At 45.2% G+C, this 27,213-nt stretch overlaps 1 protein-coding gene across 3 annotated transcripts in view; it reads left to right on the top strand.

The window, feature by feature from the left end:
* The first annotated feature begins 7,512 nt into the window (after positions 1-7,512).
* Positions 7,513-27,213, top strand: part of NPEPPS (aminopeptidase puromycin sensitive) — a 101,555-nt gene continuing 81,854 nt past the window's right edge. The window contains exons 1-2 of one of the 3 annotated variants that reach the window (XM_074388658.1): positions 7,513-7,926; positions 25,316-25,400. In XM_074388658.1, coding sequence (XP_074244759.1) covers positions 7,666-7,926; positions 25,316-25,400 — 346 coding nt within the window. In that variant the 5' untranslated portion in view covers positions 7,513-7,665. Of the gene's footprint in view, positions 7,927-8,979; positions 9,206-25,315; positions 25,401-27,213 lie in introns of those variants that run through there. The other 2 variants (XM_039475946.2, XM_074388657.1) reach the window with 2 other exon arrangements.

The raw sequence follows: 27,213 nt of genomic DNA, 5'->3' as shown, positions 1-27,213 counted from the left end.
TGTGAGCCACTGCAACGAACCGCCTGTAACAATTATAGAGAACAAAGCAGTAGGAAATAATTTTCAACTAATTTTGGCTATCCTTAAAATGTAAGTTATGAATCCTAGTGTTAGTAACATAACGTACTGGACTTCCTTACCGTGAAGCAGAAGAAAAGTTAGGGAAAACAAGGGCCTTCAAGATTTTACCATTTGCCGGGCGCGGTGGCTCAAGCCTGTAATCCCAGCACTTCGGGAGGCCGAGGCAGGTGGATCATGAGGTCGAGAGATCGAGACCATCCTGTTCAACATGGTGAAACCCCGTCTCTACTAAAAATACAAAAAAGTAGCTGGGCATGGTGGCACATGCCTGTAATCTGAGCTACTCAGGAGGCTGAGGCAGGAGAATTGCCTGAACCCAGGAGGCGGAGGTTGCGGTGAGCCGAGATTGTGCCATTGCACTCCAGCCTGGGTAGCAAGAGCGAAACTTCGTCTCAAAAAAAAAAAAAAAGATTTTACCATTTTTGGCTGGGCACAGTGGCTCATATCTATAATTCCAGTACTTTGGGAGAGGTGGGAGGATGGCTTGAGCTTAGGAGTTTGAGATCAGCCTGGGCAATATGGCAAAATCCCATCTCTACCAAAAAACTCCACACAAACTAGACGGATGTAGTGGTACATGCTTGAACTCCCAGCTACTTGGGAGGCTGAGGTAAAGGAAAATAGGAACAGAGGTTGCAGTGAGCTGAGATCACATCACTGCACTCCAGCCTGGGTGACAGAAAGGGACCCTGGTATCTGCTCTAAGAATGTAACTTGTAAATTTCTTTTTTTTTTTTTTGAGACGGAGTTTCGCTCTTGTTACCCAGGCTGGAGTGCAATGGCGCGATCTCGGCTCACCGCAACCTCCGCCTCCTGGGTTCAGGCAATTCTCCTGCCTCAGCCTCCTGAGTAGCTGGGATTACAGGCACGTGCCACCATGCCCAGCTAATTTTTTGTATTTTTAGTAGAGACGGGGTTTCACCATGTTGACCAGGATGGTCTCGATCTCTCGACCTCGTGATCCACCCACCTCGGCCTCCCAAAGTGCTGGGATTACAGGCTTGAGCCACCGCGCCCAGCCGTAACTTGTAAATTTCAAGTCTGAACCCAACCTGGATAGAACTAGTGTTCTAATTTTTGGAAAAAATAAAATGATTTACTTTGTCAGACAGCAGTAATAGCACTTTTTCTGTAAAATAGTGACTCCTTTTCTCCTCTTCCACCTCCTCCCTTCCTTTGATTCTGTCACCATCTCCTGCATGTACTGATATCCTCTTACACTGAGATAAGACAGTAATGAATCACTTTGAAAAAGTATATAAAGCTAAACAAAGATGACATCGTTTGGCATCTCTTGGCACTGAGAAACATTGGGACACAGTACAGCAAGAAATAATTCAGGGTTTCCTGATACAGAGTTGCCAAAACTGTGGCCTCCACTTCACAGCTAACGTAAGTTTGGGGCAAGAAGAATATAAATTTCTCTAGAATGGTTTAAATTGTGCCTTTTTGCCTAAAAAGTTTTGTCTTTTTTTTTTTTTTTGACCTGCCCTAATTCCTGATGTCAGGTCCCTAGGGTATTTGTGCTATGCCTCATTCTTAGTGAATTTATATTTTATACAGTGTGATCACACTTTGAACTAAAATAGACCATATCCAGAAACCTGCCGGTGCAGGGCTAAAGAATATGAGCAGTTTGAATTGCTTTTTGTCTCTTTGGCTTCTTCTTGAATCACTTCACCAAAATAGAGATGTTACCATCAGATTTTATTTTTTTTAAAAAGGCACTAAATACCAAAGGCTAGCCTCCATGCCAAGACAATTTTTCTAAAACATGTATTCTGAAAATGAAAGGGTCTCAGATGCTTACCTTATGGTTTCTCTTCAGCTCTAGAACTGTTTATTTGGGACACTATGACTTTTGGTTCAGTCCATGAATAAGCAGGTCACAAGCTAATTTTTAGCTCCCCTTATACTTTTTGAGTATTTATTAATCTTGACTCCTATGCAAACTGTAGAAAGGCTGGCAGCAGAAGATTCTTATCCTTAGTTATTTATATGGCTAAGACTCCAAGGCAAATTGCTCTCATAAAATCACACCCCATGAGATGTGATTCTGCCAGATTAGTAGGCCTTAATGTCTTGGGTCTCTTCTCTTCACCCCACCCATAACCTGGGTTAAGCTTATTCTCTTTGCTGGGCCTTGAATCACATATTGGGTGAGGACTAATTCTGATGTCAATTCTTCTTTTCAAGGATTTAAGAAGCAAACAGAAATAGAGCCAAGGGTGAAGAAACTGAGGCCCCCTGACTTGCCAAGCTGCTGAGACTTCTAATCGTCTTGGCTACCCCACTGGTCTGGTTCAACCTGAGCTCATGCTGATTTTTTTGGATTTGACATCAAGGCAAACATCATTGCAAACTCAATTCCAGCATGCCAGCTCCAGAACACTGTAACCTTTGAAGACTTGGTATTTCACCTGGTGCTGGTGGAAGACAGCAAACCACACTGCCATGTGTGTACCTATGCAACAATCTTGCATGTTCTTCACATGTACCCCAAAACCTAAAATGCAATAAAAAAAAATAAATTAATTAAAAAAAAAAAAAAGGCTAAAAAAAAAAAAAAAACAGGCTGGGCGCGGTGGCTCAAGCCTGTAATCCCAGCACTTTGGGAGGCCGAGGCGGGTGGATCACGAGGTCGAGAGATCGAGACCATCCTGGTCAACATGGTGAAACCCTGTCTCTACTAAAAATACAAAAAATTAGCTGGGCATGGTGGTGCGTGCCTGTAATCCCAGCTACTCAGGAGGCTGAGGCAGGAGAATTGCCTGAACCCAGGAGGCGGAGGTTGCGGTGAGCCGAGATCGCGCCATTGCACTCCAGCCTGGGTAACAAGAGCGGAACTCCGTCTCAAAAAACAACAACAACAACAACAACAACAACAACAACAACAAATTTCCTTTCTTACTATAGATGCCAGACATAGTGCTGTTAGGATTTGAAAGTTCTTGCTTTACATCTTTCATGCCCTCCTAATAGTTTTCAATAAAATTGGCAAAAATCTTCAAAAAAAAAAAAAAAAAGCAAAACAAAGTACTGTAATCCCAGTACTTTGGGAGGCCGTGGTGGGTGGATCACCTGAGGTCAGGAGTTTGAGACAAGCCTGGTCAAAATGGTGAAGTCTGTCTCTACTAATATTAAAGAAAATAGCTGGGCATGGTGGCATGCACCTGTAGACCTAGCTACTTGGAAGGCTGAGGCAAGAGAATCGCTGGAACCCGGGAGGCGGAGGTTGCAGTGAACCGAGATTGTGCCACTGCACTCCAGCCTGGGTGACAGAGCAAGACTCCATCTGAAACAAAGAAAGAAAGAAAAGAAAGAAAGAGAAAGAAGAAAGAAAGAAACAAAGAGAAAGAAGAAAGAAAGAAAAGACAGAAAGAAAAAGAAAGACAAGACTTGAGATTTCAGGAGAAACGTTATAGTAGCATTCCAGAGACCCACACATCAGACACAAACATACACCTTGTTTGCAGCAGAGGGTATTGGCTATCATATGAATTGGCTCCCTAACTTATATTCTGCAAAGCCCTGGTGGCTAACCCTTCATAACAGGACATAGACAAACAGGTCATCTCAGTTTGAAGATAATCAACAAAGGGGTTAGGTTTGGTCTTGCAGCTGTCAGTCCTTGAGGATTGGTAAACAGACCTGCAGAAGTAGTTGTGAAAAGGGAGGCAGAAGTACTGAAAAAAAAAAAAAGAAGGGCTATAAAGGAAGTGAGAAAGGTGGAAATGTATAACTTTTTCAACTTCCTGATGGAAAGATACCAAGAAATATAAAACCCTTTTTGACCAGATAGGACATTTCTTTGGCCACATTTTGATGTGCATAATGTCATATTGCTATCCCCAAATAAATACAACTATGTATCTATCCATCAATCTATCTAATCTATAGCTCACATATTATCACTTATTATTATGTCAAATTAAGTTATGCATCAGTATAGCAGAAATTTTAAAGCATGTGAAATTAATCTCCTTTCATGAAGAACACAGGATGGGTAGGCAGCATTCTATCTACTCACATTTCCAACTGCCATTTCAACAGCCATTTTAAGTTACAGAAGAGTCAAGGCTAGGATCTCATGGCATCACTTCCTATGGATTGTTCTCCGACTTTTTGTGTTCCTGGCTTTTGGAACCCCTTCACCATATTCCGCAGGTAAGACACATATTAGTGGAATTCGAGTTATAATTTGTATGCTTGAAATTGACATTGAAGGCCATAATTTCTAAGTCAGGGAGGCTAAATAGTAACGGTAATGCTTTGTTTTGATGTAACTTGGTGGTTTTGTAATGGTCTCTCAAACTCTCCACATATTTCTCTGTGTTCCACAGCCAGGGTTTCTCTTCTTCCTGCCCGAATATTTTGGCTCCCTAATCCAATTTCCTTTACATTCTCTTTGCTGTGAAATACTTCTTTCCATGACTTACATTTGCTTTCTATATATCCTTTACTTCAACCTTTTACCAGTCCTGCAATGAAGACCATTATCACATTAAGTAAATAATAGGCTTTTTTGGCTAGGCCCGGTGTCTCACACCTGTAATCCCAGCACTTTGGGAGGCCGAGGTGGGCGGATCATCTGAGTTCGGTTCGAGACCAGCCTGACCAACATGGAGAAACCCTGTCTCTACGAAAAATACAAAATTAGCCAGGCATGGTGGCATATGCCTGTAATCCCAGCTACTCTGGAGGCTGAAGCAGGAGAATCACTTGAACCTGGGAGGTGGAGGTTGTGGTGAGCTGAGATCCAGCCTGGACTACAAGAGCAAAACTATGTCTCAAATAAAAAAAATAAAAAATAAAGAAAATAATAGGCTTTTTTTTTTTTTTTTTTTTTTGAGGTGGAATCTCACTTTGTCACCCAGGTTGGAGTGCAATGGTGGGATCTTGGCTCACTGGATCCTCTGCCTCCGGGGTTCAAGCAATTCTTCTGCCTCAGCCTCCTGAGTAGTTGGGATTACAGGTGTCTACCACCACACCCAGCTTTTTTGTATTTTTAGTAGAAATGGGGTTTCACGCCGGGCGCGGTGGCTCAAGCCTGTAATCCCAGCACTTTGGGAGGCCGAGGCCGGTGGATCACGAGGTTGAGAGATCGAGACCATCCTGGTCAACATCGTGAAACCCTGTCTCTACCAAAAATACAAAAAATTAGCTGGGCATGGTGGCGCGTGCCTGTAATCCCAGCTACTCAGGAGGCTGAGGCAGGAGAATTGCCTGAACCCGGGAGGCGGAGGTTGCGGTGAGCCGAGATCGCGCCATTGCACTCCAGCCTGGGTAACAAGTGCGAAAACTCCGTCTCAAAAAAAAAAAAAAAAAAAAAGAAATGGGGTTTCACCATGTTTGTCAGGCTGGTCTTGAACTCCTGACCTCAAGTAATCTGCCCGCCTCAGCCTCCCAAAGTGCTGGGATTACAGGCATGAGCCACCGCACCCAGCCATGTTTTGTTTTTAATCTTTTCTGTGATTTTATGAAAGAAAGTTGCCTCTAGTCTTAGGTTCACGTAGTTTCTCTATGGGCCACACAACTTGTACATACAGGAAAGGCTACAGACTGGGTAAAATATACTTTTTTTTTTTTTTTTTTTGAGACAGAGTTTCGCTCTTGTTACCCAGGCTGGAGTGCAATGGCGCGATCTCTGCTCACCGCAACCTCCGCCTCCCGGGTTCAGGCAGTTCTCCTGCCTCAGCCTCCTGAGTAGCTGGGATTACAGGCACGCACCACCATGCCCAGCTAATTTTTTGTATTTTTAGTAGAGACGAGGTTTCACCATGTTGACCAGGATGGTCTCGATCTCTTGACCTCGTGATCCACCCGCCTCGGCCTCCCAAAGTGCTGGGATTACAGGCTTGAGCCACCGTGCCCGGTGGTAAAATATTCTTTCTTGGTTAATTGATTAGTCAGCTCAATAACAATTGAGATGTACTTTGTGCAGGGTTCAGTTCTAAGAGTAATGAAGGAATTAGAAAACAAGCTCTTGCTAGTAGTACATCTTGCAAAGATACACATATAAAACAAATTTAAAACACAGTTACAGAACAACAGAGTAAGTACAAATAAGTCAGCAAAAGCCAGTACTTGTGAGCTGATGGGAAGAGTTAGAGTTGGGTGGAGTTAATCAATGAGGACTTTCTGGAAAAGGTGAGTTTTGAAAGAAGGGAGGAGCCCCAGTTTTCGGAAAAGATGAGGAGGTAATTCCCGCAACAATGCTTGAGCAATGGTAGAGAAGAGAAGAATGAGCAAGCTGTAAGGGCCAAACATTAAACTGGTTAGCTCATTAAGACTGGAGAATAGGCCGGGCGCGGTGGCTCAAGCCTGTAATCCCAGCACTTTGGGAGGCCGAGGTGGGTGGATCACGAGGTCGAGAGATCGAGACCATCCTGGTCAACACGGTGAAACCCCGTCTCTACTAAAAATACAAAAATTAGCTGGGCATGGTGGCGTGTGCCTGTAATCCCAGCTACTCAGGAGGCTGAGGCAGGAGAATTGCCTGAACCCAGGAGGCGGAGGTTGCGGTGAGCCCAGATCGCGCCATTGCACTCCAGCCTGGGTAAAAAGAGCGAAACTTCGTCTCAAAAAAAAAAAAAAAAAAAAGACTGAGAATATGTGTTAAAGGGTAAGAAAAAACAAGTCTGGGAAAATGGTAAGGACAGTGCATGGAGAGCCTTAAATGGTTATGAATGAAATTTGCTTTAACAGACATAATGAAAATAACATTTTGAGAAGCTGAGAAACAGATGGACTATAATAAAATAAAACTGGGCCAGGCACAGTGGCTCACGCCTGTAATCCCAGCACTTTGGGGGGCCGAGGTGGGCGGATCATCTGAGGTCTGGAGTTCGAGACTAGCCTGACCAACATGGAGAAACCCCGTCTCTACTGAAAATACAAAATTAGCCAGGCGTTGTGGTGCGTGCCTATAATTCCAAATTATCCTTTGAAGCTGCTACTTAAAATAACAGGAATTTAGGCCAAAGAGACTCAAGGACTCAAGTCACGCCTTTTCGCTGACCGGAGGTAGAATCTAGCTTAGGGTGTTGCTTGTAATTGGTATTTTATACATGCGACCCTAGCCGAACAGACCAACTGCGTAGGCTTCAACTTCCCGAGGCAGCCCAGGAGCCCCTCACGCCTTTCCTTTCACTGATCAAGCCCTTCCCGGTTCCTTCCAGCTGGAAGGCCGCCCCCTGTCCGGAGCCACGCCGACAGGTGCACCGCCCAGAGCAGCCTCTTGCTCTGCGCTGGCGCCAGAGACCCCGCCGCCCTCCCGCCTCGCCGGCCGCGTCCTCGCCCTCGCTGCTCCGCCCTCTGCCCCGGCATGCGCGCGCACTCCCCGGGGGGCGCGCCCGCCCGCCGGGGCCGCGCACGCAGCCGCCGCCGCCACCTCCCTCCCTCCCTCCCTCTTTGAGGGCCCTCCTCCCCTTCCCTCCCCTCCGCCCCCTTCCCCGTAGGCAGCCCGCCCGCCAGTCCGCCCGCACCGCCTCCCTCTCGGCCCCTAGTGCTCCGGCTGGGTCTCTCCCCCGCCCCCCAGGCTCCCCGGGTCGCTCTCCTCTGGCGGTCGCCCGCGCTCGGTGGATGTGGCTGGCAGCTGCCGCCCCCTCCCTCGCTCGCCGCCTGCTCTTCCTCGGCCCTCCGCCTCCTCCCCTCCTCCTTCTCCTCCTCAGCCGCTCCTCTCGCCGCTGCCGCCGCCTCCACAGCCTGGGCCTCGCCGCGATGCCGGAGAAGAGGCCCTTCGAGCGGCTGCCTGCCGATGTCTCCCCCATCAACTACAGCCTTTGCCTCAAGCCCGACTTGCTGGATTTCACCTTCGAGGGCAAGCTGGAGGCCGCCGCCCAGGTACGGCGACCCGCGGAGCGAGCAGTTAGGCCGCGCCCGCGGGCTGGACTCGGGGCCCGGCCCGGAGGGCGGGCGGGCCTCGGGTCGGGGCTGGGCGGCCGCAGGGCGCCGGGGTCGGCGTGCTCTGCCCTGGTCGGCTGGGGCTGGGGCTGGGGCCGGGCCCGGAGCTGAGACTGGGGCTCGGGCTGGGGCCGCGCTGCGGGAGCGCGGTGGAGCTGGCGGCCCGGCCGGTGCACCCCTCCCCGGCCAGCACACCTGTGTGGGACTTCCCCCTCGCCCCGGGCCCTTCTGGGCTTGATAATGTTCCGGGGGAGGCTGGAGGGTGCTGGGGGAGGACGGAGAGGTCATGGGAGTCTCCGCTCTGCCTCAGCCACCTGACTCAGTTCTTTCTTTGGTTTCTCTCTACACCCCTCGGGTGATAGATTGGAGGGGGTGGTCATCTGGGACTCAGGCCGCCGCGCGGGAGCGAGGAGGGGAGCTTCTAGAAGGGGGGAGAGGGTGAGAACGAGAATGTTAATCCCAGGCAGCCTCGTTGAGTTCTCCCCGCCTGCTCCAGCCCAGGGGCTGGGTTTCCAAGATGATCCGCCCCCTCCCCCTTCCCCTCAAGTGACAGTGCAGCAGTGACTTTGTTCTCTCCTAACCTCTAGAGAAGCTGCGGGAGGACCCCATCTCCGCTTTTCCTTCTATCTTCCTAGCTTTGCAGCCTTCGAAGCTGGTGGATTTATTGCTACCGTGATGGTTGCTTAGCAGTACCTTCCTCTGAGAGAAGCTGGCTGGGCGCGGTGGCTCATGCCTGTAATCAATCCCAGCACTTTGGGAGGCTGAGGCGGGCCGATCACTTGAGGTCAGGAGTTCGAGACCAGCCTGACCAACATGGCGAAACCCCATCTCTACTAAAAATACAAAAATTAGCCGGGCGGGGTGGCGGGTGCCTGGTAATCCCAGCTACTCGGGAGGCTGAGGCAAGAGAATCACTTGAACCCTGGAGGCGGAGGTTACAGTGAGTCGAGATCGTGGCCACTGCATTCCAGCCTGGGTGACAGAGTGAGACTCCTCAAAAAAAATAAAAATAAAAAAAAAAAAAAAGAAAAAAGGAAAGGAAGCTATTAGTTATAACATACCATTGGTGGAAATATTCCATTACTTTTCATTGCAGTTTTTGGTGAATCATACTCCCCTCCCTCTTCCCGCAGCATTATCTGAAGTATTGTTTGGTTTTGGAGACCATTAGGATAGATGCCGGACAAACGTACTGAACAATAGACATTTATGATACCAGGTAATACGAAGCCTGTAATAAAAATGGGAGCTGTTTGATAGTTATCTGTAAATAGAATGGTGGTAAATATATTTTGTTTCATTTATCTTCCTACTGTAGCCTAGGGTGGGGGGAAATCAATAGGCTCCAACCTTAAAGAACAAGGTGTATATAGCAATGAAATGAAAGACATGAAGACTGGTACTTGAATGAATTGAATGTTGGCAGTTGTCTTTGAAAGCCAAGAGGGTATGGTACTCAGATTGAAAATACGTCTAAAAGTACAGAATTTTAAAGTATAGTTATCTATAGTTATCTGTGACAGATAACTATAGCTGTCACATTTGGGGCACTAGTGTGAAAGCAAGAGGGCTCTAGAGTCTGGCAGCATCAAAAGGCAGAACTTAGTGAAAATCAGGTGATTTAAAATTTTTCCATTAAGAATATGAATCAGAATCAACGCATCTTGGGTCTAAATTAGAATTTGAGAAGGTTATTTGGGAAACTGTGGTTTAAGCCAAGTGACTAGAGAGTTTGGTATATATTGGCAAGGGGCAGATGGGAGGGATTGTAAACAGTAGTGTGTCTTGTGACTTGGCAAACGTTTGGGAAAGAGAACCTAGTGATGAATGAGTTTGCATTATGTGAAAAGACTAACATTAAAAAAAAAAAAAACATTTGTTTCTTTACCCTGTTAGTTGCCAAAATGAGTTCATAAATTTTGGAGGCAAACATATTTTGGGAAAAGTCCAGAAAACAGTAAAGATTTTTAAATGATTACTTATTAAAGAAGTGAGTTTTATTTAAGTATTGGGATAGAACAACAAGCAGTGACATGTTACTCCTTACCTCTTTTCTACTTTTGTGGAAGACTGGTTTAGGCCATTAAGGGAGCCTGTCATGATGTACTAGATATTAGCAGAGACTTGTTTTTTTTTTTTTGAGATGGAATTTCGCTCTTGTTACCCAGGCTGGAGTGCAATGGCGCGATCTCGGCTCACCGCAACCTCCGCCTCCTGGGTTCAGGCAATTCTCCTGCCTCAGCCTCCTGAGTAGCTGGGATTACAGGCACACGCCACCATGCCCAGCTAATTTTTTGTATTTTTAGTAGAGATGGGGTTTCACCATGTTGACCAGGATGGTCTCGATCTCTCGACCTCGTGATCCACCCACCTCGGCCTCCCAAAGTGCTGGGATTACAGGCTTGAGCCACCGCGCCCGGCTAGCAGAGACTTGTTAATTTAATGCAAGGAAATAAATGAATTTTTTTTTTTTTTTTTTTTTTTTTTTTTTGAGACGGAGTTTCACTCTTGTTACCCAGGCTGGAGTGCAATGGCGCGATCTTGGCTCACTGCAACCTCCACCTCCTGGGTTCAGACAATTCTCCTGCCTTAACCTCCTGAGTAGCTGGGATTACAGGCACGCGCCACCATGCCCAGCTAATGTTTTATATTTTTAGTAGAGACGGGGTTTCACCATGTTGACCAGGATGGTCTCGATCTCTTGACCTTGTGATCCACCCGCCTCGGCCTCCCAAAGTGCTGGGATTACAGGCTTGAGCCACTGCGCCCGGCTAAATGAATTTTTTAAGTAACATGAACTATTTTTTTTTTTGAGTTTGTTCTGTCAACCAGGCTGGAGTGCAGTGGTGTGATCTCAGCTCACTGCAACCCCTGCCTCCCAGGGTCAAACCATTCTTCTGCCTCAGCCTCCCAAGTAGCTGGGATTACAGGCACACGTCACCATGCCCAGCTAATTTTTTTGTATTTTTAGTAGAGACGGGGTTTCACCATGCTGGCCAGGCTGGTCTCGAACTCCTGATTTGTGATCTGTCCACCTCAGTGCTGGCATTACAGGTGTGAGCCATTGTGCCCGGCCAACATGAACTTTTCAAAGCACTTTTTTTTTCCCAGAAATTCTTTTCAGGCTAAATGGCAACACAAAGATGACACAATAGTGAATTCCAACAGGTTTTATTAAAGGATGATTGGACTATTAAATTGTACTCATTGACACGTTTGGATGGGTAGAAGAGGAATTAACATTGGTAAGAAGTAAAAAACAAGGCCGGGCGCGGTGGCTCAAGCCTGTAATCCCAGCACTTTGGGAGGCCGAGGCGGATGGATCATGAGGTCAAGAGATCGAGACCATCCTGGTCAACATGGTGAAACTCTGTCTCTACTAAAAATACAAAAAATTAGCTGGGCATGGTGGCGCGTGCCTGTAATCCCAGCTACTCAGGAGGCTGAGGCAGGAGAATTACCTGAACCCAGGAGGCGGAGGTTGCGGTGAGCCGAGATCGCGCCATTGCACTCCAGCCTGGGTAACAAAAGTGAAACTCCGTCTCAAAAAAAAAAAAAAAAAAAAAGTAAAAAACACATTAATGTTTTTGAAATCCATGAATTAGAGCAATACATCTAAATTGTGGCATTAGGTGGTATCTTGTGGAAATTTAAAAATATTGACAAAATTTGCATCTGTCAATTATATTTATATTTATAACTGATACTGGATCAGTTTCCTAACAGTTGGAATCACGTAACACAAAACATGCAAGTTGTTTGGTTGCTTTAGCTGCATAATTTTATGATAAGCCCCGAGTAATTGTAGAGGTTATGTATTAGAAATGTAGCAGATTTTAAAAATTAATTCATTAATTTTTTGAGATGCAGTTTTGCTCTTTTGCCCAGGCTGGAGTGAAGTGGCATGATCTTGGCTCACTCTGCCTCCCTGGTACAAGTGATTCTCCTGCCTCAGTCTCCTGAGTAGCTGGGACTACAGACGTGTGCCACCATGCCTGGCTAATTTTTGTATTTTTAGTAGAGTTGGGATTTCACCATGTTGGCCAGGCTGGTCTCGAACTCATGAGCTCAGGTGATACACCTGCCTCAGCCTCCCAAAGTGCTGAGATTACAGGCGTGAGCCACTGTGCCTAGCCAACTTAGTGGATTTTTTTTTTTTTTTTGAGACGGAGTTTTGCTCTTGTTACCCAGGCTGGAGTGCAATGGCGCGATCTCGGCTCACCGCAACCTCCGCCTCCTGGGTTCAGGCAATTCTCCTGCCTCAGCCTCCTGAGTAGCTGGGATTACAGGCACATGCCACCATGCCCAGCTAATTTTTTGCACTTTTAGTAGAGACGGGGTTTCACCATGTTGACCAGGATGGTCTCGATCTCTCGACCTCGTGATCCACCCGCCTCGGCCTCCCAAAGTGCTGGGATTACAGGCTTGAACCACCGCGCCCGGCCACTACTTAGTGGATTTTTAACCTGGGCTGGGTTGTGGACTGATGGAGAAGATGAAGGAATTAGTCCATGTTCAGTGATTTAAAAATTAGTTGTCTTTCACATAAGTGAGTGTGGTCTAGCTGGTTTTGAAAAAGTGTTACTATGGACCTACAGAAGTTTCTCTAGGCCAAAATTAATTTCATTCCCTGTTCCCTCCCTTTACGCTGGATACTTGAGAGCAGTGGACTTAAGTAGATATTTCATATTTTGATTCTCTCCCTTTGTGGATAATTAATTAAAATGAATTATAAGTTTATGTCTGTGACTACTATGCATGATTATGAGTGTGTAGTGGCTGGGCTTTCTGTCTGTCTCCTTTTTTTTGGAGACAGTTTTGCTCTTTCGCCCAGGCTGGAGTGCAGTGGTGCGATCTTGGCTCATTGCAGCTTCCGCCTCTCAGATTCAAGCAGTTCTCCTGCCTCAGCCTCCCGAGTAGCTGAAACTACAGGCTTGCGTCCCCAATGCCCAGCTAATTTTTTGTGTTTTTAGTAGAGACAGGGTTTGACCATGTTGGCCAGGGTGGTCTTTTTTTTTTTTTTTTTTTGAGACGGAGTTTCACTCTTGTTACCCAGGCTGGAGTGCAATGGCGCGATCTTGGCTCACCACAACCTCCGCCTCCTGGGTTCAGGCAATTCTCCTGCCTCAGCCTCCTGAGTAGCTGGGATTACAGGCATGTGCCACCATGCCCAGCTAATTTTTTTGTATTTTTAGTAGAGACGGGGTTTCACCAGGATGGTCTCGATCTCTTGACCTTGTGATCTACCTGCCTCGGTCTCCCAAAGTGCTGGGATTACAGGCTTGAGCCATCGCGCCCGGCCTGGCCAGGGTGGTCTTGATCTCCTGACCTTGTGATCCGTTTGCCTTGGCCTCCCAAAGTGCTGGGATTACAGGCATGAGCCACTGCACCCAGCTAGGCTTTCTCTTATGGAGATATTTTACCTGTGCTAGAGAAACTAAGTTTATCATTCAAGGCCAGAAATCAGGATATCCTAGCCAACCCCTGGCCTCCACTAACAAAATATTCATGTTGCAGATTACTAAATTGGCACTAAATGAAGAATTGCAGATATAATAGTTTATTTGGCAGACAAAAAATTTGGCACTTAAATGGATGTTATTGTCAATCCTGTATTACATATTTTTTGCCAAAATTCTGCATATTTTCTTTTTTCTTTTTTAGATGGAGTTTTGCTCTTGTTGCCCAGGCTGGAGTGCAATGATGTGATCTTGGCTTACTGCAACCTCTGCCTCCCAGGTTCAAGTGATTCTCCTGTCTCAGCCTCCCAAGTAGCTGGGATTACAGGTGCGCGCCACCACACCTAGCTAAGTTTTTGTATTTTTTTTTCTTTTTTTTTTGAGATGGAATCTCACTCTGTCTCCCAGGCTGGAGTGCAGTGGCATGATCTTGGCTCACTGTAACCTCCGCCTCCTGGCTTCAAGTGATTTTCCTGTGTCAGCCTCCCAAGTAGCTGAGATTACAGGCACACACCGCCATACCCAGCTAATTTTTCTATTTTTAGTAGAGATAGGGTTTTGCCATTGTGGCTGATCTTGAACTCCTGACCTCAGTCTGATCTCAAACTCCTGACCTCAAGTGATCTGCCTGTCCCAGCCTCCCAGAGTGCTGGGATTACAGGCGTGAGCCACTGTGCCTGGCCATTTTTTGTATTTTTAGTAGAGATGGGCTTTCATCATGTTGGCAGGTTGGTCTTGAACTTCTGACCTCAGGTAATCCACCTGCCTTGGCCTCCCAAAGTACAGGGGTTATAGGCATGAGCCACCATGCCCGGCCGTTTTCTCTGTATTTTCTGTGTAATTATTTACACAGAAATAATTATGGGGAAGGTTTTTTTTTTGTGTTTTGAGACGGGGTCTCACTGTTTTCAGCCTTGGCTGGAGTGCAATGGTGCCATCTCAGCTTACTGCAACCTCTGCCTCCCAGGTTCCAGTGATTCTCCTGCCTGAGCCTCCCAAGTAGCTGGGATTATGGGTGCTCACGACCACACCTGGATGAGTTTTGTATTTTTGGTAGAAACGGGTTGCAGTAAGCCGAGATCTCACCATTGCATTCCAGCCTGGGGAAAAGAGCAAGACTTCCTTCTGACAAAAAAAAAAAAAGAATGCTAAAATTTAGGCCAGTGACAGCAGCTGACACCTGTAATCCTGGCACTTTGGGAGGCCAACACTGGCAGATCGCTTGAGCCCAGGAGTCACACAGCAAAACTGTGTCTCTACAAAAAAATAGAAAAATGGGCCAGGCGTGGTGGCTCACGCCTGTAAACCCAGCACTTTGGGAGGCCAACCAAGGTGGATCACAAAGTCAGGAGTTTGAGACCAGCCTGGCCAACAGAGTGAAACCCTGTCTCTACTACAAATACAAAAAATTAGCTGGGCGTCGTGGGGGGGCGTCTATAATCCCAGCTATTTAGGAGCCTGAGCCAGGAGAATCACTTGAATTTGGGAGGCGCAGGTTGCAGTCAGCTGACACTGAGCCACCGAACTCCAGCCTGGGTTGCAGTGTGAGTCTCTGTCTCAAAAAACAAAACAAAAACATACACACACACACAAAACACAAAAATTAGCTAAGTGTGGTGGTGCATGCCTGTAGTCCTAGTTACTCAGGAGGCTGAGGTGGGAAGATTGCTTGAGACTGAGAGGCAGAAGTTGCAGTGAGCTGAGATTGTGCCACTGCATTCCATTCCAGCCTGAGTGCACAGAGGGAGACTCTATCTCAAAAAAAAAAAAAAGGGTAGGGTGGGGAATAATTTGTTAGCATTGTGTTAAAACACTAAATGGCCTAAAGAAATTAAATAGAAATTAAATGTGTTGGCTAGGCTCTGTGGCTCACACCTGTAGTCCCGGTACTTTGGGAGGCTGAGGCAGGCCGATCACAAGGTCAGGAGTTGTGAGACCAGCCCGGATAACATGGTGAAACCCCATCTCTACTAAAAATACAAAAATTAGCCAAGCGTGGTGGCGCATGCCTCTAATCCCAGCTACTCGGGAGGCTGAGGCAGGAGAATTGCTTGAACTCAGGAAGCAGGGGTTGCAGTGAGCCGAGAATGTGCCATTGCACTCCAGCCTGGGTGGCAGAGCGAGGACTCTTGTCTCAAAAAAAAAAAGTTTACTAATCTGAGTGGAAATATTTCTAAAATACATGATGTTATTTTTTAATTTTTCAATTTTTTATTTTTTATTTTTTATAAGATGAGGTTTCACCATGATGGCCAGGCTGGTCTTGAACTCCTGACCTCAGGTGATCCACCCACCTGAGCCTCCCAAAGTGTTGGGATTACAGGCATGAGCCACCGCGCCAGGCCCTATCTGTTCTTTAAAGTTGTTTTGTTTTTCTTACTTTCAGATTCTTCTTACTGCTTATTGTGCCTTGTCGCTGCCTATTGTGCAATTTCTTCCCTCTTCTGTTTTACTGAACTTCATCTGAAGAAGCCTTAGTAGCCAGATAAAGAAGCTTGTTTGGGCTAAAAAATACATTTTTTTTTTTTTTTGAGATCGAGTCTTGCTCTGTCGCCCAGGCTGGAGTGCAGTGGTGCCATCTTGATTCACTGTAACCCCCACCTCCTGGGTTCAAGCAGTTCTCCTGCCTCAGCCTCCTGAGTAGCTGGGACTACAGACAGGTGCTGCCACACCCAGCTAAGTTTTGTATTTTTTGTAGAGACAGGGTTTCACCACGTTGGTCAGGCTGGTCTCAAACTCCTGACCTTGTGATCCGCCGACTTCGGCCTTAAAGTGCTGGTATTACAGGCGTAAGCTACTGTGTCCGGCCTAAAAAATAAAATTCTGTGTGAGAATCTGTTGGATTCTCCTCTGAGTAAAGGGTATGAGCTTTATTTTATGGACTTTGTATCACCTATTTTGGCTTTTCATCCAGGCCTTTTTTTTTTTTTCAAACTTCCTGGTTCTAGATTACCGATACTCTGATACAACCTGGGTAAATGTAGTCTTTTTTTTTTTGAGACAGAATTTCACTCTTGTTACCCAGGCTGGAGTGCAATGGCGCGATCTCGGCTCACTGCAACCTCCGCCTCCTGGGTTCAGGCAGTTCTCCTGCCTCAGCCTCCTGAGTAGCTGGGATTACAGGCACGCGCCACCATGCCCAGCTAATTTTTTTTGTATTTTTAGTAGAGATGGGGTTTCACCATGTTGCTCTTGACCTCGTGATCCACCCGCCTCGGCCTCCCAAAGTGCTGGGATTACAGGCTTGAGCCACCGCGCCCGGCCTAAATGTAGTCTTGAGTAGTAAATTATCTGTGAAGCTTCTTTGAACTTTGCCACATAAATGAGCCTGCTCTTACTGTAAAGTAAATCTTACTCTAATCTGTATGTCAGTCAGTGGGAAAGAAATGAGCCTTCTAATAGCTTTTGTTGTTAACTGAGATTAATTCTGTAGATTTTAGAGATTTTGTTTTGAACACCAACAAGTATGTGGTTATTGGTTTATTTTGTCACTTGTAAGCTCTTTAAAATTTTCTTTCTTTCTTTTTTTTTTTTTTTTTTTTGAGGTGGAGTTCACTCTTGTTACCCAGGCTGGAGTGCAATGGCGCAATCTCGGCTCACCGCAACCTCCGCCTCCTGGGTTCAGGCAATTCTCCTGCCTCAGCCTCCTGAGTAGCTGGGATCACAGGCATGCACCACCATGCCCAGCTAATTTTTTGTATTTTTAGTAGAGACGGGGTTTCACCTTGTTGACCAGGATGGTCTCAATCTCTTGACTTCGTGATCCACCCGCCTCGGCCTCTCAAAGTGCTGGGATTACAGGCTTGAGCCACCGCGCCCGGCCTGCGGTTCTGTTTTTAAGATGAGTACCTTTGTTCCTTTGGTTCCTCCCTTCTACCCTTCCAGAGAGGGTAGTACCCTGAAAAAAAAAAAAAAAAAAATTAGTAGCAATTCAAGAAACAGCTTAATTCGTTGGTATAAACAGGTGAGTTTCCCTTAAACACAGGAGGAGTTGGAAGGTACTTGTAATTGGATATTGTGCATGGCGCCTTTTCCAGAATGCAAAAATACTTTCTCTCAAATGGTTGCAGTAGTAGTATGCTGTGTGATTTGGCATGTTTGATGTTGTACAGGTATCTTGACATTGGTAGATTAACTGCTCAGCTACTCTGAAATTCATTGTAGATGTTGACAGATGAAATTGTGGTTACCTAGATGAGGATTAAGACCAGTAACTAAACCACAGGTTTTATTTTACTGGCATAAACTTCAAACTCAGAGAGGTTTTTATTCATTTTACTTGTTGGAGTATACCCCAGTAAGTGCTTTGTTTTTTTGTGTTTCTGAATTTTTTTTTTTTCTTTTAAGATGGAGTCTTGCTTTTGTTGCCCAGGCTGGAGTGCAATGGTGTGATTTCCACTCACCGCAACGTGTGCCTCCTGGGTTCAAGTCATTCTCCTGCCTCAGTCTGCTGAGTAGCTCAGATTACAGGTGCCCACCACTATGCCCAGCTTTTTGTATTTTTAGTAGAGATGGGGTTTCACCATGTTGGCCAGGCTGGAATTCAACACTCCTGACCTCAGGTGATCCACCCGCTTCGGCCTCCCAAAGTGTTGTAATTACAGGTGTGAGCCACTGCGACTGGCCATGTTTCTGATTTTTTTTTTTTTAAATATTTTTTAGACAGTCTGGCTCCATTGCCGAGGCTGGAGTGCAGTGGCCTTGGCTCACTGCAACATCTGCCTCCCGGGTTCAAGTGATTTTCCTGCCTAAGCCTCCTGAGTAGCTGAGATTATAGGTGCCCACCACCATGCCCAGCTAGTTTTTGTATTTTTAGTAGCGACAGGGTTTCACCCTGTTGGCCAAGGTTTTCTCAAACTCCTGACCTTGTGATCCACCCACCTTGGCCTCCCAAAGTGCTGGGATTACAAGTGTGAGTCACCGCGTTGTGTTTCTGAATTTTTAAGTCAACTTCTGAATAGGCAGATAATTCTTTGGTTTTTTTGTTCAACCGTGGTGCTATCAACGGTCAGTTGGACACAAAGGTTTTAGTGCTGTTTAGGTATGTTTTGGTGAAATAAACAGTGTGAAGGAATATTGCCCCTTAAAAGATAAGTCATTCATTAACTTACATTTTTGTTTTGAAACATGAAGATTTGTGAGAAGAATTTTTTGTAAGTGAGCCAAAGTGGTTTTACTTTGTATGTTAGAGATTTTTAACAGCTCATTATAGACCTTGTAACATACTATCTCTAATTTAGGTCAGGTAATTTAGTTTCCAGCTAATTTTTTTTTTTTTTTTTTTTTTTTGGTTTCCAGAGACAGGGTTTCACTATCTTGGCCAGGATGGTTTTGATCTCTTGATTTTGTGATCCGCCCTCCTTGGCCTCCCAAAGTGCTGGGATTACAGGCATGAGCCACCGCACCCGGCCTCTAATCATATTTAAATACGTATTTATTATTAATAAAATGGTTACTCATATATAGGTTTTTCATACAGATACCATATTACTTTGATGTTCTTACCTAGTTTTGTGGTATGTCTAGTTGTCTAAAAGGATTATTGACCTGCACATAGATTTTTTTTGTTCTGTACAGTGTTTCTGAAAACTTGAATTAGTCCCTATTAATGAAAAATTGAGAGATTGCACATGAAATCTGAAATTGTAGCTTTTTTTAAAAAAAAAAATTGGAAAATCTGTCAGCACTAAACCTGTCAGTCAATGTAGCAATAACTTGTTGACTCCAAGAAATGGCTACCATCTCCTCCTTTTGGGGGGTTGTGCATAGCTTTCACATGGCTTGCTGCACTTACTGCCTGGGGAGGCATTTGTTTGTGATTTAGAGCATCTGTATTTCTGTTATTTTAGATTTAGAGCATTCGAATGTCTGGAAATGAATTTGAAGTTTTGTTTAAAACAACAAAATAAGCACATTTAAGCAAGGTTATAACCAAACTAAAAAATGCACAAGAGTTTTAAACAAGCAATGTTTTTTCACAGTGGAAAAGCTTAATGATGGTTCATATATGTATATATATATATATATATATATATATAAATATATATATATACATATGAGAGAAGATGCATGGTAATCAGGGAAATTCTAACTAGACCAATGGAGTACCTTTAAAAAAAATTTTTTTTTTTTACATTTTGAGACAGTTTTGCTCTTGTCATCCAGGCTGGAGTGCAATGGCGTGATCTTGGCTCATTGCAACCTCCGCTGACGGGGTTCAAGTCAGTGGTTCTGCCTCAGCCTCCCAAGTAGCTGGGATTACAGGCATGCACCGCCATGCCTCCATGCCTGGCTAATTTTGTAATTTTTTTTTTTTTTTTAGTAGAGATAGGGTTTCACCATGTTGGTCAGGCTGGTGTTGAACTCCTGACCTCAAGTGATCCACCCACCTCACGCTCCCAAAGTGCTGGGATTACAGGCATGAGCCACCGTGCCTGGCCAAGACTATCATTTAATACCCATTAGATTGTCAAAAATTTTAAAATTTTTCAGAAGATGCTGAAAGTGGGATTTCTTTATTGTTTGTTCATGGGAATGTCAATCAAAACTACTCTAGAGGATAATTTGGCAGTTCTTGGTAAAGTTGAAGATATATGTCCAACAATCCAGAAATTCCCTTATTAGGTTTCTTTCTCTGGAAGAATTTTCTCATGTGTGTACAGAAAAACATGGAATAAGCTGCTCGTTTGTTTGTTTGTTGATGTATTTTTAAAATTCAGAGCCAAGTTCTTGATCTGTCACCCAGTCTAGAGTGCAGTGGCATGATCATAGTTCACTGTAGCTTCAAATTTCTGGGCTCAGGTGATCCTCCTGAGTAGCTGGGACTACGGGCTTGAGCCATCATACCCAGTGAAGATGTTTATTGTAGTTCTATTTTATTTACACAAATAAGAACAACAAAAAGTTATTTAAACAGAGGAGAAGCAACCTTATTTTCATGAAGGGAATGGATAAATAACTGTAGTTAATTCATAGAATGGAATAAATACGACTGTTATAGGAGCTAAAATTAATGAATTAGATCTGCATTAGCATTAGCCTATCTCAGAAACATAATGCTAAATGAGGAAAACAACTTGCAAAAGGTTATACACGTTTTGATACCATTTATGTAAAAGTTAAAAACATTGTAAAGTCTTAGATAGGTAGCAGAATTACTAATACATGGGAAAGATATACATCAGCTTCAGGATAGTGATTATCTCTGGGGAATGAGGAAGAAATGAAATGGCTTTTATTATGTATTATTTTTGATATGAGGCAATTAAGACAAAGTCTTAAAAGTTGATTTAATTTGGGTGGTGGGTCATTAGCATCTATTATATCTGAAATGTCTCTTTGGGAAAAGAAAATTAAAAGATTTTTATATTAAAAAATATTTAGATTCAAGTTTAGATTTACATTTAAATCTAGATTAAAAAATTAAAGAGTTTTATTAAGTTTTGTTTTATTTTTGAGACAGTCATCTTCTGTCACCCGGGCTGGAATGCAGTGGCACTATCTCGATTCATAGCAATCTCTGCCTCCCAGATTCAAGTGATTCTTGTGCCTCAGCCTCCCAAGTAGCTGGGAGTACAGGCACTGTATCACCATGCATGGCTAATTTTTGTATTTTGGGTAGAGATGGGGTCTCACTATGTTAGCCAGGATGGTCTTGAACTCCTGGCCTCAAGTGATCTGCCCACCTCAGCCTCCAAAAGTGCTAGGATTACAGGTGGGAGCCACCGTGCTTGGCCCTAAGAGTATTTTATGAATTTTTGACATAGTTTATAGTATCAGTCTTTTTCCTCTATCCTCACAGAAGGCCTCATGGTGAGTTTGATGTGCAGGTTAAAATACATAATTATTGCAATATGTTGTAAGAAATGTTTCCTAATTAAGATTTTTATGGCCAGGCATGGTGGCTCATGCCTATAATCCCAGCACTTTGGGAGGCCGAGGTGGGTGGATCATCTGAGGTCAGGAGTTTGAAACCAGCCTGGCTAACATGGTGAAACCTCATCTCTATCTTAAAAAAAAAAGATTTTTATGAAATTAAAAGTAGTTTTATATTTATTTATTTTTTGAGACAGAGTTTCACTCTGTCACCCAGGCTGAAGTGCAGTGGCGTGATTTCAGCTCACTGCAATCTCTGCTTCCTGGGTTCAAGCAGTTGTCATGCCTCACCCCTGAGTAGCTGGAATTACAGGCCTATGCCACCATGCCTGGCTAACTTTTGTATTCTTTTTTTTTTTTTCACTCTTGTTACCCAGGCTGGAGTGCAATGGCATGATCTTGGCTCACCGTAACCTCTGCCTCCTGGGTTCAGGCAATTCTCCTGCCTCAGCCTCCTGAATAGCTGGGATTACAGGCACGTGCCACCATGCCCAGCTAATTTTTTGTATTTTTAGTAGAGACGGGGTTTCACCATGTTGACCAGGATGGTCTCGATCTCTTGACCTCGTGATCCACCCGCCTCGGCCTCCCAAAGTGCTGGGATTACAGGCTTGAGCCACCGCGCCCGGCCAGTATTTTTTTTTTTTTTTTTTTGAGATGGAGTTTCACTCTGTTGACCAAACTGCAGTGCAGTGGTGTGATTTTGGCCCACTGCAACCTTACTTCCTGGGTTCAAGCAATTCTTCTACCTCAGCATCCCGAGTAGCTGAGACTATAGGCATACACCACCATGCCGACTAATTTTTTTTTTTTTTTTTTTAATTTTTAGTAGAGATGGGGTTTCACCATATTGGCCAGGCTGATCTTGAACTCCTGACCTCAAGTGATCCACCTGCCTCAGCCTCCCAGGGTGCTGGGGTTACAGGTGTGAGCCACTGCACCCAGCCTATTTTTATTTTATTTTATTTATTTTTTTTTGAGATGGAGTTTCGCTCTTGTTACCCAGGCTGGAGTGCAATGGCGTGATCTCGGCTCACCGCAACCTCCGCCCCCTGGGTTCAGGCAGTTCTCCTGCCTCAGCCTCCTGAGTAGCTGGGATTACAGGCACGCGCCACCATGCCTAGCTAATTTTTTGTATTTTTAGTAGAGTCGGGGTTTCACCATGTTGACCAGGATGGTCTCGATCTCTCGACCTCGTGATCCACCCGCCTCGGCCTCCCAAAGTGCTGGGATTACAGGCTTGAGCCACTGGCCCGGCTATTTTTTTTTTTTCTTTTTTTTTTTTTTTTGAGACGGAGTTTCACTCTTGTTACCCAGGCTGGAGTGCAATGGCGTGATCTCGGCTCACCGCAACCTCCGCCTCCTGGGTTTAGGCTTCTCCTGCCTCAGCCTCCTGAGTAGCTGGGATTACAGGCACGTGCCACCATGCCCAGCTAATTTTTTGTATTTTTAGTAGAGACGGGGTTTCACTATGTTGACCAGGATGGTCTCGATCTCTTGACCTCGTGATCCACCCGCCTCGGCCTCCCAAAGTGCTGGGATTACAGGCTTGAGCCACCGAGCCTGGCCTTTTTTTTTGTACTTTTTTTTTTTTTCTTTTTTTTTACAAACCCTTGTGTCGAGGGCTGACTTTCAATAGATCGCAGCGAGGGAGCTGCTCTGCTACGTACGAAACCCCGACCCAGAAGCAGGTCGTCTACGAATGGTTTAGCGCCAGGTTCCCCACGAACGTGCGTTGCGTGACGGGCGAGGTTTTTGTACTTTTAGTAGAGATGGGGTTTCACCATGTTGACCAGGATAGTCTCGATCTCTTGACCTCGTGATCCACCCGCCTTGGCCTCCCAAAGTGCTGGGATTACAGGCGTGAGCCACCGCACCCAGCAGCCCTTTTTAAATTTTTTGTGAGAGTCTCACTCTGTTGTTCAGGCCGGAGGTCAGTGGAATAATCATAGCTCACTGTAACCTTGCTTGAACTCCTGGTCTTAAGGGATCCTCTTCCCTCAGCCTCTCTCCAGTAGTTAGGACTGTTGGTATGTACCATCACACCCACCTAAGTTTTAAAATTTTTTTGTCTCACTGTGTTGTCCAAGTTGGTCTTGAATTTTTTTTTTTTTTTTTGAGACGGAGTTTCGCTCTTGTTACCCAGGCTGGAGTGCAATGGCGCTATCTCGGCTCACTGCAACCTCCGCCTCCTGGGTTCAGGCAATTCTCCTGCCTCAGCCTCCTGAGTGGCTGGAATTACAGGCACGCGCCACCACGCCCAGCTAATTTTTGTATTTTTAGTAGAGACAGGGTTTCACCATGTTGAACAGGATGGTCTCAATCTCTCGACCTCATGATCCACCCGCCTCGGCCTCCCAAAGTGCTGGGATTACAGGCTTGAGCCACCGTGCCCGGCCCTTTTTTTTTTTTTTTTTTTTTTGAGGCGGAGTTTTGCTCTTGCTACCCAGGCTGGAGTGCAATGGCGCGATCTCGGCTCACCGCAACCTCCACCTCCTGGGTTCAGGCAATTCTCCTGCCTCAGCCTCCTGAGTAGCTGGGATTACAGGCATGAGCCACCATGCCCAGCTAATTTTTTTTGTGTTTTTAGTAGCGACGGGGTTTCACCATCTTGACCAGGATGGTCTCGATCTCTCGACCTCGTGATCCACCCGCCTCGGCCTCCCAAAGTGCTGGGATTACAGGCTTGAGCCACCGCGCCCGGCTGGTCTTGAATTTTTGACCTTGAGCAGTCCTCCTGCCTCAGCCTCCCAAAGTGTTGGGATTACAGGCATGAGTCACTGTGCCCAGCCCTTTAATAGTTTAAAATCAAGTTTTAAGTAGAAAAAGTTTTTTTATTTGGTTCATTGATGAGATGTTAAGTAATATGAAATACTTAAACATTCATTATTGTTTTTTTTTTTTTTTTTTTTGAGACGGAGTTTTGCTCTCGTTACCCAGGCTGGAGTGCAATGGCGCGATCTCGGCTCACCGCAACCTCTGCCTCCTGGGTTCAGGCAGTTCTCCTGCCTCAGCCTCCTAAGTAGCTGGGATTACAGGCACGTGCCACCACGCCCAGCTAGTTTTTTTGTATTTTTAGTAGAGACAGGGTTTCACCATGTTGACCAGGATGGTCTCGATATCTCGACCTCGTGATCCACCCGCCTCGGCCTCCCAAAGTGCTGGGATTACAGGCTTGAGCCACCGCGTCCGGCTCATTATTGTTTTTAATATAATTTGGAAAATATGAGTTGCTTTGGATTATTAAAACTTCGCCGGGCTTGGTGGCTCACGCCTGTAATCGCAGCACTTTGGGAGGCCAGGGTGCGTGGATCATGAGGTCAAGAGATCAAGACCATCCGGGCCAACATGGTGAAACCTCGTCTCTATTAAAAATACAAAAAATTAGCTGGGCATAGTGGCATGCCTATGGTCCCAGCTACTCAGGAGGCTGAGGCGGAAGAATCACTTGAACCCAGGAGGCGGAGGTTGCGCCACTGCATTCCAGCCTGGTGACAGAGCAAGACTCTGTCTCAAAAAAAAAACAACCAAAAAACGTCATATGTTTGTACCACTGATGCATAGATTCTTAGTCTAGGTTTTAGTGAACTCTGGATTTTAAAAAAATTGACTGTGATATTAGTCCAAGTCTGTTATTACTATCATTATCATTATTATTTGAGAGACACAGAGTCTTGCGCAGTTGCCCAGGATGGAGTGCAATAGCACAATCACAGCTTATATCCTCCTGGGCTCAAGCAGTCTTACCACTTCAACCTTCTGAGTAGCTGGAACTATAGGCACACACCACAACACCTGGCTAATTTTTGTATTTTTTGTAGAGATGTGGTTTTGTCTTTGCACAGGCTGGTCTCAAACTCCTCGGCTCAAGCAGGCCTCTCAGCTTGGCCTCCCAAAGTGCTGGGATTACAGGTGTGTGCCAACACACCTGGCCAAATTGTATATATTATTAATCTAGACTATTTCTGACATTGTTGGTTTTCTTTTCCCCTTAGGTGAGGCAGGCGACTAATCAGATTGTGATGAATTGTGCTGATATTGACATTATTACGGCTTCATATGCACCAGAAGGAGATGAAGGTAAGAGCTGTTTTTCATTTTAATTTGCTGTCTGCATGTGTGTATGTGGGGTGTGTGGGTGTGTACGTGTGAGAGAGACACATTATCGAGTTAAGACTTCACTGTTTATTACTTTAGAAATGGGTAAATTCAGCTGGGTGAGGTGGCTCACGCCTGTAATCCCAGCACTTTGGGAGGCCAAGGTGGGCAGATCCCTGAGCCCAGGAGTTTGAGACCAGCCTGGGCAACATGGTGAAACAAAAACAAACGAACAAACAAACCAAAACATTAGCTAGGCATAGTGGTGTGTGCTTGTATTCTCAGCTACTTGGGAGGCTGAGGTGGGAGTATTGATTGAATCAAGGTGGTTGAGGCTGTAGTGAGCCATGATCTGGCCACTCCACTCCAGCCTGTGCAACAGAGCAAGACCTGGACTCAAAAAAAGAAAAATAAAAAAGGGCAGATGTTTATGGGAAATATGGAATAGTGTAACTGTATTATGAAATAAAGTAAATGTCACTATTTTATTTTATTTTATTTTTCTTTTTTCTTCTTTTTTTTTCTTTTTTCTTTTTTTTTTTTTTTTTTTGAGACGGAGTTTCACTCTTGTTACCCAGGCTGGAGTGCAATGGCGCGATCTTGGCTCATCGCAACCTCCTCCTCCTGGGTTCAGGCAATTCTCCTGCCTCAGCCTCCTGAGTAGCTGGGATTATAGGCACGCGCCACCATGCCCAGCTAATTTTTTGTATTTTTAGTAGAGACGGAGTTTCACCATGTTGACCAGGATGGTCTCGATCTCTCGACCTCGTGATCCACCCACCTCGGCCTCCCAAAGTGCTGGGATTACAGGCTTGAGCCACCGCGCCCGGCCTATTTTATTTTTAAATTTATGTATTTATTTTTTTTGAGACAGAGTCTTGCTCTGTCGCCCAGGCTGGAGTGCAGTGGCATGATCTCAGCTAATTGCAATCTCCACCTCCTGGGCTTAAGCAATTCTCCCTGCCTTAGCCTCCCAAGCAGCTGGGATTATAGGCACCTGCCACCATGCCCAGACAATTTTTGTTATTTTTAGTAGAGACAGGGTTTTGCCATGTTGGCTAGGCTGGTCTTGAACTCCTGACCTCAGGTGATCTGCCCACCTCCCAAAGTGCTGGGATTACAGGCGTGAGCCACCACACCCAGCCAAATGTTACAGTTTAAATTCTACTTCTAAAATTAACTTACGATACTAGGCAAATCACATTTTCATCAGTGTAAAATGAATATAATGTGCATAATAAAGCTGATGAGTTTTTTTAAAAATTAAGTACTTTGAACATGAAAGACTCATCAAGGGCGCTTAGTTTATATGTGTTTTTCTTTAAGATTTTTTTTTCTTGTATTAGAGTTTAAAATTGAGATAAATCATACTCATAATTGGGAGAAAAACATTTGCTTTATGAGACAATATGAAGATTAAAAGCTAGAAGATAAAGGCCGGGCGCGGTAGCTTACGCCTGTAATCCCAGCACTTTGGGAGGCCGAGGCGGGTGGATCACGAGGTCAAGAGATCGAGACCATCCTGGTCAACATGGTGAAACCCCGTCTCTACTAAAAATACAAAAATCAGCTGGGCATGGTGGCGCGTGCCTGTAATCCCAGCTACTCAGGAGGCTGAGGAAGGAGAATTGCCTGAACCCAGGAGGCGGAGGTTGCGGTGAGCCGAGATCACGCCATTGCACTCCGGCCTGGGTAACAAGAGCAAAACTCCGTCTCAAAAAAAAAAAAAAAAAAAAAGAAGCTAGAAAATAGAGTTAGTTATAGGGGAAGAATATGTTAAAAAGAAACGTGGTAT

The sequence above is a fragment of the Saimiri boliviensis genome, chromosome 17 (assembly GCF_048565385.1).
Source record: "Saimiri boliviensis isolate mSaiBol1 chromosome 17, mSaiBol1.pri, whole genome shotgun sequence".
Taxonomy (NCBI): Eukaryota; Metazoa; Chordata; class Mammalia; order Primates; family Cebidae; genus Saimiri; species Saimiri boliviensis.
This window is presented reverse-complemented; position numbering and strand designations above follow the sequence as displayed.